Below are 12,607 nucleotides of genomic sequence, written 5' to 3'. Positions count from 1 at the left end.
TCTCATCTAGAAGGGAGGAGTTAATGGTACCCAGTCCACCCTCTAAGTGAAGCCTTCCCAGGCACAAATAAAAGGACTCATTAAGACTAAATCTGGGCAATCTCTTGCATCCAGGCAACAATGACATCTGAGTCCAGGGAGGGGGCATTCCTGTCATTTAGAGAAGAGGCTGCTTAGCAAGATTCTGCAACTGAGACCCCTACAACTTTCCCTTTTATTGACACTCCACTTAATCCCACATAATGGTCACCAAAATCAAATGTTTAAAAGAAATAAAATCTCAGAAGATTCATGATATTAACAATATCACATATGTTTACGTCTAGAAGAAACCCTTATGTCATTTCCCTTAACCTCCATATTATAGTAATATAACTTTAAGGTACCATAACAGACTCAAATTCTTAGTGTTTTAAGGTAGAAGAGAGATTACACTTATTCACTATGGTCCTAGAAGGCAGAAATAAAACTAGGTAAGAAAGTCATAGGGATGAAATGATCTTTCTCAGAATTAGAGTTGTCTGAAACAAACACAAGTTATTTCATGAGACAGAGGTTCTTTTTAGTTACATGTTTTCAAGCAGAAACTGAGTGACTAGTTATTTTGAAAAGGTGATTTATGCAAAGAAATGTATAGGGTAGAGTTTAACCAGAATTACTTTAAGGTTCTTTCCAAGTCTAAAAAGCTATGATTTTATGATGCTTAGTGGAAATAAGTAACTTGCCCAAGGTGACAGTGATCTGGTTACAGGGTCAGCAATCTCTATCTAAAAAGGAAGAGACAGTAAATATTTTAGGTTGTGTGGGCCATTAGATCTCTGTTGCTATAGTAGTATGCATGCAGTCATAGACAGTATATAAATAATGAATATTGCTGTGTTCTAATAAAACTTTATTTCCACAAACAGATGACAGATCAGATCTGGCCTGCAGGCCATAGTTTGCTGAACTCTGAGTACAGTAGGTTGAACTATGACCCCTCAACAATCTCTAAGTCCTCATATCTGGAACTTGTGAATATTTTACAGCTTACTTGGTAAAAGGAATTTGCAGATGGGATTAAGAATTTTGAGATGGAGAAATTATCCTGGATTATCCAAAAGTATCCAATGTAATCAAAGATAGGAAGAAGCAGGAAGGTGAGAGTCAGAGTGAAAAGTTGGAAGAACATAAGCAGAGGTCAGAAAAGAGAGAAAACATTACTCTGCTGGTTTTGAACATGAAGGAAGGAGCCATGAGCTAAGGAATGTAGGTGGCCTCTCAACTGGGAAAAGCAAAGAAATGGATTTTCTCCTAGAGTATCCAAAAGAAACATAGGCCTGCTGATCCCTTGAGTTTAGCCCAATAAAATTAGTTTAGGACTTTTGACCTCCAGAACTGTGAGAGAATAGATTCACGTTGTTTTAAGCTACTAAATTTGTAGTAATTTATTACATCAGTAATAGGAAACTAATTTGCCTGGTCAAGTGGAAAAGCCATAACTGGAACCCAGATATCCTGATGCCCAACATTGAGTTATTCTAATTATATCACATTGAAAAAATACTACTAATTTACAAAAATGGACATTTCTTAGAGAATCATACAGAATCTATATGAAAGAAGAATATACCATTTAGTGGTCATGGGAGATTATAAAAATGATCAAAATTCTTCACCCTTCTCTTTATGCAGGCCCTTTAAACCAACTACACAATTCCATCATCCAAAAGTAGAATCTATTTCCCCATTCCTGAATATGGGCTAGTCTGTGACTCTCTTTGGCCAATAGAATAAGGCAAAGGTAGCAATGTGACAATCTCTAGTGTGGGCCTCAAGGGTCCTGGCGCACTTCTGCTTTCTTTCTGGGAACTCTGCCACTACTTTGTGGAATGGCTAGATCGCTAGATGAAGAGCAGTGTATAGCCCTTTTACTCCCATCACTCTGGATGACAGTTGTTGAACAAAGAGTCACTGTGGAGCATGAATCTGTGAGGCACATTCCCCAGTATTCCCCCACCATGAACGGAAGTAAGTTGACAAGTAAATTATCTGCTTTCATTTGAAGTCATTGATCTGGTTCTCAAAGAAAGACCCATTGAAATCAGTTGGAAATACACATGTGAAAAGATTAACAGACCAGATCTATAATTCAGTGTTCAAATGGAGAAAGTTTGCAGTAAATTCAAAAATAATGTGGTCATAGAAGAATTTTACTTTATCGTATGTTTTAGGGCTCTGAGCCTTTAGATTTTCTGGCCAGCCTACAACCCAATTTCCTACTATCTGAGGAAAATTAGTTTGGTGTGTATCAGCTGGTAAGAGACCAGTCATGATACTTCTAGCTCCCAGCGCCTTGAGGTTCAAAAAGACAAAATACAACTAATGAATATAGAGAGAAGAAGTCATTAGAGGAGAAACTTCGGGGGACTGTGATGTGTGGGTGGTACGTAAGAGAAATAGAGCTGCACTAGAGAGCTGGAGCAGGCTTGGCCATGGGAAGAACGAATCGTACTTACAGGTCAAGTTGAGGACAGTACCAGGGTGTACAGTATGTCAAATATGGGTCTCAACTACCAATTGAGATGAATTGAATGTGGCCCATTTTTGTCTCATTGTTTTGGGTTTAGACAAATATGATATACTTTTTTTTTTTGCTTTATTGATTTTTCAGTGGGCAGACTTTTTTTTGCTTCATTGTTTTCAATACTGATTAAATCATGTTTGCTTTATATGTCACAGGTAAACAGAGTGATTTTTGCACTTGGATCAGCTTTTTAAAATACATGCCCCCTTTTTGTGATTGGTAACTTTTGAAGAATAAACCACTTGGATGAAAACAGGCAAATGATTTTCCAGCCTGTTACTGCTGTGTTTGGTGGATTTTTGCTGTTGTTGCTACAGTTTAGGGTGAGGGACTATTTTATTTATTTTGCCCTTGGGAGTATATGAAAAGTCTAGAAAATAAGCCAAGAGAAAAATATAGGAAACATAACTGTGTACAATAAAAAGAACACAGTTAAGAGCTGGGGTGATGTGTGAACTTCATGGAGGCTTAAATAAGGTCCCCTGAATATATAAATGGAAAAAGCAGAGGAGAAAGTCAATTTATTTTCTAAATCGATGAAGAGATACAATGATACTTGCCTTTTCTCCTTGCTTAACAATAAAATATTGACAATCTGCTGTAGAATTTTGGAAATTAGTGAAAAAAAATGTATATTTGTAAGTACCTACCACAGTACCTAGTTCAAAATAGATTTGATTGATTTTAGTTGACTTACTTTCTTTTTCTAAAAAATTTGTCATCAAGGCGTGAATAGTTGTTTTCCTATGCAGTATGTCTGTATATATTTCGACTATAAGTGAACTTTCCCTTCAAGAAACAAAATTCCTTCTACTAAATGGAATCCCATATATTTTAGTCATCTTTGTGCACATTTTCAAAATAGTCAGTGTTAGTATATACACACAATAACAACCAGAAGTCAACAAAGAGATTTCAATATCATTCAGGAAAGGAATGGAAAACATAAAAAGAATAAAATCCATTTTTATCTCTTCTCAATGATGTGCAAAAGTATAAACTCAAGCAATCCTCATTGTCACATTTTGAAATATCTTTCTCTATGACCTTCTGTGCCAGAAGATTTCTTCTCTAATGATTATCAACGTTAAAGTGAAAAGAGACAGTCGAACTCATCAGTGGAATAAAAGGGTCAACTCAAAGCACAGGCATTCCATATGACTGATTAGCAGAGGACAAATCCTGCTGATTTCCTTGGGCCTCAAATGGTCATGAGAAGCTTTATTCTTTCTATTCATTTCAGAGAAACTACATTATATATGGTAGCTCTTACTTCCAATAGCTCTTTCTAGTGGCAACCTATGCTCAATATCAGAGACAATCCTGTCCAGACTGAGAGGATCCTAAGCCCCACTCGCATATGGATGGTGTGACTTAAATTTAAAGATTTATATCCCTTCATCAAGATGACGATGGCATGAAATGTCTTGAGACTTTTATTTTCTTCTTGGGAGGAAATGACGAAAGTAACATAAAGAAGAATTAGTTCTGTGTTGGCTATGTTAAGAATGAGAGACATGCAAATTTAAACCTCAAAGAGATAGGTAACTATAGGCCTAGAGCTCATGGCAGAGATCTGAATAGATGATAATATATTGGGGAGTGATTAACATTATACAGTGGCTGAAATCATAAACATAGATATGTAAATTGAAGGGTCAGATTAAAGAGGAGTAAGCAAGAAAAGAGAAGACAAATCAGAGAGATAAGATCTTGGAGGCCAAAGAAAGAGCTAATTTTAAGAAATAGGGAGGACAATAGAATAATTGATACATTGAAAAACCGGAAGTCATAAGAAGCAATCATAAATCAATTTTACTCTCATCTTTTCCCGATCTTTTGAGCATATATATTTTTGTCAATTTTACCTCAATAAAGCTGAAAGGGAAAAAATAGGCTACATTCAGAAAATAAAATGTCTAGTCCAGTATGTTAGTCAATACTCCAATCTATTCAAAGAATAGATATTTTAAAGAACAGACTTCTCCCCTTTTTTCTAGCGAGGACATGATGAAAGCTACAAGTCTACAACCAGAGAAGGTAGAGTTTTATTACTGCTCTTTTTATTACTCTCCTTTTCTCTCATGCGTAGGCTGGAGGAGGGTAGGAGCTCCCAGGACTAGCAAAACCCAAAGCAGGCTGCTTTCTCTGGCCCCACAGTGTACAAAGCTGACTTCACTGGAGGTGGTACTCTAGTGATTTCTTCATTGATCTCTCTCTCTCTACTAGGTATCTCTCACCTATAATTTTAGAGAAATCAGATGCATCTCTATTCCATCTGGTTGCCAGCTAATTGTGTAGCCCACCAGAATCTCATCTTTTTCTCTATTTGAGCCTCTTTAGCCTTCCAGGTGGCCTTTCGTACAAGTGCTAAGATAACCAACCCCATCTTGTCCCTCCCTCTTCCTTATAGACCTTATCTAGTCATGACAAATATACTCTTTTCCTTGCCTGAAAAACTCTGGGAGTATAAAATCATCAAAGCACTCTCTTTCACTGTACTGACAGATTGTCTCTCCTCGTTTAGATTTTCCAGGTCTTAGAAATCTATCAGTCCACTGGTCTTCTCAACTTCAGGAGACACATAACACCCTGCAAGACATCTAGTAAGACCCTCTCACTGAGAGGCACTACTTACCCCGGCTTTCTCCCTCCCGTGAAACCCCTCTCTCTAAGCTTATCTTTTCCTTAACCTATTTTTTTGTACTTTATCTGGCTATCTTCTTTTCTTTGATTTGGATGAGTGTTTTAAGAGTCATCTAACTAGTTTTTGGCTGTCCACACTTTGCAAGTTCTGCTAACACTTGCATTAAATATGGTGACTGAGGAATGAACGAGAAGTCAGGAAAAGGTAGAAGAAAAAGACTACTCTTTGTAAATGTTAGTAAGTGATTGAATAGTGAGAGAGTAGAGATCAACTTCCAGGGCTCACAGGACAGGGCAGAGTCAAAAGAAGAGGTTTTAGGATGGCGATGAAGAGCATATTTGTAGATAGCTATGACATAGCCAGTGGGGAGAGATTTAAGTTAAAATAAGGGGAGGATTTGATGGAGCAAAGTTCAGAGGGAGGAAGAAGGAGTTGTAAAAGGGACACAGAGAGGGGAGCAAGGAGAGAAAAATGGTGGAGGGACACACCAATAACAGGCAAGATGTCATTAAAAATTGTGTGTTGCTTTCTTCTGACTAGATTTAAAATTGGGAACATGTGACAATGCAGACAAATTGGAGCTGGAGAGAAGATAATCTGGAAATTCTTATGTCTGGTTCTCTCTGTTTGGTCTATGAAGCAGAGGGCAAGATTAGCTGCAAGGATAGGGGCTTGAAGAGACTGGCAATAGTTTAAAGGGGAAGAGAAAGCAAGGGGATGAGAAGTAAATGCATGGTAGTAGTTCCAATCAGCACAGACACTTGGTCTTCAAGTTTTCGCAGGCTCAGGGCAGGATCAGGGTCATCATCCCTGAAGCTGACCCACAGTACAGCAGAAAGGAGAGCTCTTAATAGCACTCAGATTACTGAAGAGAGTCAGGATAAAGGTGGTTTTGCCCCAGACCAGGAGCAGAAGATGAGAAAGTTAGGAATGGGGCTGATCAAGAGCATTAGGTAGGGGTAATGGACAAGGGGTTTGAGAGAAGTTGGGAGCCAATTATGAGGGAATTTGGAGACAAGAGGATTGGAAAGATGTGATGTGTTCTCAGAGTAGCATTTCTGGGATTAGGAAGATGTAAGAAGTAGAGAAGTTCCAAGTGATCAAAAGACAAACAAAAGACCCAGTTATGTTCATGAAAAATGGTTGCTGGAATGGGAATTAAATGAATGAGAGGTGAGGGGAAGAAAGAGCATCCCTCTGATAAAGTCTTCAGTGAATGGAAACTTGGAAGTCTGAAGATAAGAACAATGAAGATGAAAGAAATGTGGTATCATTTCAGAGGACAATTTGTAATTTTTGAAGGGTAGTTCCTAATCTGACTCCATATAATTAGGCATCAGCTAATATGTAAAGATACATAATTATATTTATATAAAATTTGTCATGAACCTTTTTGCTTTGAATCCATATTTACCCTGGATCTTTTGCTCTTTAGAATCTCCCTGGTTTTTCACACTCTGTCTCCCTCCTAGACTCCAACTTGCACTCATCCCTTTTATTTTACTGAGTTCTGCCTACTTGATTTCTACCTCAGCACCTTCTGATAATGTAGTTTATACCTTTTTTTTTTTTGGCTCTCCCCATTCCTCATCAATTTAAGTTAACATTTAAACCCAGCTTTTAATCCAGGGAGTCCAATACCAGTGTTAGTGAGTCCTACTGCAGAGTGATAGGTGATAGAACACTATTCTGTAAGTAATTCTTGATCCTGAATTTGACTTGGGTGGGGAGTGGGATGGGTAGATAAACTAGAGGGAAGCAGAATAGGGTAAAGGTCAGCCTGAATCTAAGAACTTTTAAGAAAAGATGAGTAGTGTAATGAAGGAATCAGATTCACTTAAATAGAGTTAAGTGAAAAAGCTGAGACCATTAAAAATCTCCTGGCCATTAATAAGGGGTTTTAGTGGTAACACTGGGAAGAATAACAAGAGGGATCAGTAGAAAAGAAATGGGTAAGAGATTGGCACAAAACACCATAGACGGGGATGAGTATTCCAAGGAGGAAAGTAGATTGTGAGAATATTTTTCTCAGGTAATTAAATATTGTCAGGAAGACTATGGAAAATGCAAGAAACCTAAAGCTAGAAGTATCCAGGAGTGAAACAAATCAACCTAAGAATTCCAACTGGGGAATTTGTTAGATGGTCTTTCAATAAAAAGTACATGGTGAAGATAGTATGTACAAGAACTGGCTCCAATTTTACTATCAAAATCCTGGCAATACTTTTTATTTAACATCTACTCCACCATGTTTCTATACTCATTCAGAGTGATTTAGTATCTGTAGAAAGGAGTAGTAATGCTCTCAGAAATTCCTTGCAACAGTAATAGCAGCAGAACAGTATGGACTTAAAAAAAAAAAAGATATGTAATAAGAGGAAGAATTGTTTTAATAAATATTTTAAATATCATGTGAAAGATTTTAAATCACATTGGATTTTAGTAGAAAGCCAAATGCACTAGTTTTGAGCTCTTTTTCAATAATTTACCCTGTCACCCTGTCCACACTCTAATCAAGGTGTTAATGAAGAGTGTAACAGCCAAAAGGCAGGCAGCAGGGGACAATGAGTTGAAAAGAGCCCAGATAATCTCAAACCCTTGACTAATTAGCAATTATATTTATAAACACACACACACATATTGAGAAACAGCTTTGATTGGTGTATACAGAACATAATACTATTCCTTGGGGATAGAATGCCAAAGAATTCATGGATATAGTCCCAACCCTAGACAAACTTCCAATCTGACCAGACTGAAAAAACAAACATGGAATTGGCATTCCAGCACATGTTCAAAAAGGTAACAATGAGCACACACGCATGAAAATAAATGCCCGCAGATATACAGGCAATGAGAAGTAGAACATTAAAGACCGTGTAACTTTGAAAAGTGGGTAATTTATTTTCAAAATGTACTTTACACACTAACGAAAAAATCATATCACTTGATACAAAAATATGTTTTAATCTGCTGGTCTTGATTTATTTTATTTTTTCTCTTTTTTTTCCTACTGGTCTTTAAATGTAAATTAGAAAGGCAAGGACAGCATAAATGGATGTAGTAAATTAATAAATAAATAAGCAATAAATTCAGGGACCATGTAAAGGTTCTATATACATACACTGTGTATCCCAGCCCCATATTGTATGTGTGTGCGTGCACGTGCGTGTGTGTGTGCGTGTACATGTGCACACATTTACTTCTATGGATATCTCTTTACCTTTCTCCATCCAAATTATAAGTTCTTTGAGGGAAAAGGATTTTATCTAGTTAAATATTCCCAGACCTTAATACTAGGGACATCTATCAACATACAACAACCTATGCATTGGAACTCCAGGAAATATTCAAAGACCACTATTATGTTCAACAAATACAGACATCAAAGAGTCAAAAATACATCAACAAATGAGGGAGGACAGAAAATATTGCTTTTTACAAAAAACACTGACAAAAAAAAAAACGTTGTTAGGAGATAAGGTAATTACAAATATAATTCAATACAAATATTTAAGTATTATTAAAAATATTTACCTTCCAGTCTGAGGATCAAATCCAAAATAAAGGTCTCTACAATGGTCACAACTTTGCCCAGCAATGGAAGAGTCTTGGCAAATGCACTGACCAGTTAGGCTATCACAGATGTGATGAACTGCACCTGTTATATGGCATGAACATGGCAGGCAGCCAGGGGCATTGCCTGGAGAAATATAAAAACCTGGAAATAAAGAAATGAAAAGTTTTTATATATACTTCCCATCCAGTCTTTTCTTTTAAAAGATAGTGTTTTGATTACACCAAAACCCAGAACGCTATCATGGCACTTCCCAATGCTCAATACATATGTGTTATAGCTGTTCTTAGCTAGTGTGTCAGTTACAACCAAAAATAGTCTGAGTAAATAATTTACATTCTACCTGGGTGTCTCCCAGACAACTAAAATTCAGTGCACTTAAAACCTACTTCATGATCTTTCCACTAAAAACCAGTCCTCCTCTAATATCTCCATTCCAGCAAATAGGACCACTGTTTATTCAACTGCTCAACCCACAACACTGTGACATCTTTGGGAAGGTAACCAGACCAAAATAAAAGATGGCCAGTTAAATTTTAATTTCTAATAAACAATGAGTTTTTTCATAAAAGTCTGTGATATTGGCTTATATTAAAAGTTTATGATTATCTAAAATGTAAATTTAACTGAGCATTCTGTGGTTTGCTAAAACTGGCAACCCTTGAGTCCTTCACATTCCTCCACCCCTACTTCTAGCTAATCACCAAGTCCTATGGACACTGCCTTCTAAGAATTTTGAAGTTTCTACTCTCCATCCCCACCACCATCTCCCTACTCACAGTCACCACCAAGTTTACTATAATTAACGCTAAGGACCAGAGGCAATGGTAAGAGCCTTATATTCGTTATCTCACTCCTCACAGCAATGTTATTAATTCAGATATTATGTTCATTATATATATGACAACACTGAAGGTTGGAAGGTTAACAAACTTTCCTAAAATAATAGAGTCAATAAATAGCAGATTCACACATAGGCATCTCAACTACAGAGGCCATCTCATCTCATGGTATCCCTCTTGTCCCCCTCCAATCTATTTTTTCATAGTGTAGCTGGAACAACGTTTTTCAGAGTGTAGTTTGAACACCTCACTCCTCTACTGAAAGTTGTTTGATGACTTCCTATTCCCTTCGGGGAATAAAAATCCAAATCCATAACCCAAGCTCCAGTCCCACTGGCAGGTCCCACCTCTACCTTCAGCTTCATTTCACTGCTCATCCCCAACTCAGTCTGCTCCAGTCATACTTCGTCCCGTTCTTGATTCCTACACACCTTTTCCCTGGCATGTCTGTCTGCTGAAATTATTTTGACCCATCCTTTCTGCTTAGCTCACCCCTATGCACATCAGGTCTTGTGACTTCCTTGAGTAACCTACCATAGGCCAGTTTAAACATGCCTGTTCCAGTTTCATAGCATCTTGTTTATTTCCTTCAGAGTGCTCATGAAATTTATAATTAACATTTTCACCAGACTGTAACCTCCATGAAGGCAGGAACCTTGTCTGATGAATTCACCACCCAGCACCCAGTACGGTGTTTGTCACAAAGTAGGCACCCCTTAAACATTTGATGAATTCACACAAATGCATCAAATTATAAGTAGGCATTGATTTCCATAAGTATTATATTTAAAAACCCACAGAATTTAGGTTAATTATAAAACCCATATTTGTTTCTTATAGCAGAAGAATTAGAAATATGATTCAAAAATATTTTCAGTTTACTTAAAATTACGTATAACCAACAGCTATAAAATTAGAAAGGCATTAGACATTAGAATGATGAAGCAGGTCTATGAGGGAGAAATGGTTCTTGGTCCTGTGTGGTATGTGTGTTTGTGCATACACATGCATCTACACATTTATACACACACAAGCACATGCATAATGTTACAAAGAATTTTATCGAAACAAGGGGAAGAGGTATTGCAGAAAGATTCTAATGAATAAAGTCCTGACAAATGAAAATGATCTGTACAATTGTCATAATCACTAATTTAGGTATATATCACTGATACTGAAAGAGAGAAATAACATGAACACAAAGTGAATCCATTGTGTATTACTATGCTATAGGGAGAAACAAAATGTAATTGGAATATATTATAAATCTCATTTGATGCTCTGGTTGAAAACAAGCCATTCTTTCATAACCATCAACAATTTGTTTTTCTTCTCCCTGGCCCAGAATTTTCTCTCTTAGAAAGTTTCAGAAATAGTCAAATAGAAAAAGATTGTGCTCAAAGAAAAGGAAGAAACTCAAAATCAGTGCCATTCCAATCTGTTGGAAAGAAGTGACTGATCTTTTCATTTTTAAGAGTAATTGACAACTAGATTATGTCATTTGTTTCTTTGCATCCACTGACAGCAATTTGCCTTATATGTGTTTCCAGAAATATAGTTATGCAAATTAATATATATTCTCATACCTGATTCATCATACAATCAAAGTCACACACTTCAAAGGCTTTTATTTTGAATTCAAGACCACTGTGGCTGCAATTCTATGCATTTTTCTTCCTGTGAAGGTACCTAGATCCTTAAATTCCTGATGATGGATGTACTAACAGCTCTCCAATTTGGATAAATTACCCATTAGCACAGATACTTAGAAGTAGAATTAATTTCTACTTATTGCAATAGCTTCAAGCCATGGAGAAATCTAGAACAATTACAGATGATTTTTACAAGAAATCATTTATTAGATAAATACGTAAAGACAAGGGGGGTATATTTTGGTACCGACAACTGGGTTGCCCAAGTTTTAGAAAATAAAAAAATGCCATAGAAAAATCAGAGATATAAGCAGAGAAGAACAAAAATGAGAAAACAAAAACAAAAAAATAGGGAGCCTTCAACTTGAAGGTAGGTCTTCAAGGAAAATCCTGCATTGGAACTTGTCTTGGGGTTAATTCCCCTCCTCCTCTCTGGAGCGTGACTATAAAGGTTAATCCCACCAGTATTTTAGTTGTCCTATTTTTAAGCAGTTCTAATTAGGATGACTCAGGTACCTTCCTGCTCAGTGATTACTTCTTGCCTTACCTGAATGTGCCTAATTCTAGACCATTACCTCTCCTTTTATGACTTCCAACTATAGAAAACAACATTTTCCCTTCCCTCCTACTTAAACTTCAACTCCAGAGTGCAGCTTAAAGATAACTGACCTTAATTTTCTTTCACTCAATACATTTCTGATCTCCTTCCATTAGCTCCACACCATGTTCCACATCTTCAGGTCCATAACATTTTAACTGATCTTTTTGAGATTTCTCTCCATGAATGATTTCGTACCACATTCTGAAGCACAGTCATTAAGACAATGCTATTACCTCACATTATGTAGTGCTGAGAGTTCATACATATATAGCACTGATCAGCCCACTATAAAGTTTGTTATTTTCCCCAGTTTTATTTCAGTGAACCCCTGGTCCCAAGCAAGACAAGTCTAATGGGGAAAACAATGTGTTTTGCAGTTAAAGCAAAAAGTCACCCATATTATAAAATAATGTTGCTTTATCCAGGAGAAGACTTGCAGAATCCTTAGAGTTTAAAGTTATTAGCAAGGCAGCTGGTATTATCTCCTGTAGTGGCTATTTGCTCAGCACAGCACTGTCCTGGGCATAAAAGAAGAGCCCATTTCCTAGCAATGTCCCTCCTGAGGACCATGAACAACCAGGCTTGGCCAAGGTCTTGAAATGGGAGAAAGAAAACAAGTTTAACCCCTAGGCCTTATTCAGAAAAGGAGGGCAGAGCTGAGGCTAAGCACTAATTATAAGCCATTTAGAAGAAATGATTCTCACCTTAAGCCAGAGAATGGA

At 37.0% G+C, this 12,607-nt stretch overlaps 1 protein-coding gene across 1 annotated transcript in view; it reads right to left on the bottom strand.

Moving 5' to 3' along the window:
* Nucleotides 1-12,607, bottom strand: part of USH2A (usherin) — a 676,781-nt gene that overhangs the window by 519,779 nt on the left and 144,395 nt on the right. Inside the window, exon 13 of the mRNA XM_040636016.1 lies at nucleotides 8,751-8,934. Within this exon, the coding sequence (XP_040491950.1) occupies nucleotides 8,751-8,934 (184 nt within the window). The remainder of the gene's footprint in view (nucleotides 1-8,750; nucleotides 8,935-12,607) is intronic.

This window comes from Ursus maritimus, unplaced genomic scaffold (assembly GCF_017311325.1).
Source record: "Ursus maritimus isolate PB19 unplaced genomic scaffold, ASM1731132v1 scaffold_2, whole genome shotgun sequence".
NCBI classification, from domain to species: Eukaryota; Metazoa; Chordata; class Mammalia; order Carnivora; family Ursidae; genus Ursus; species Ursus maritimus.
Note: the sequence above shows the minus strand (reverse complement) of the source record. Positions and strands in the feature narration are given on the sequence as shown.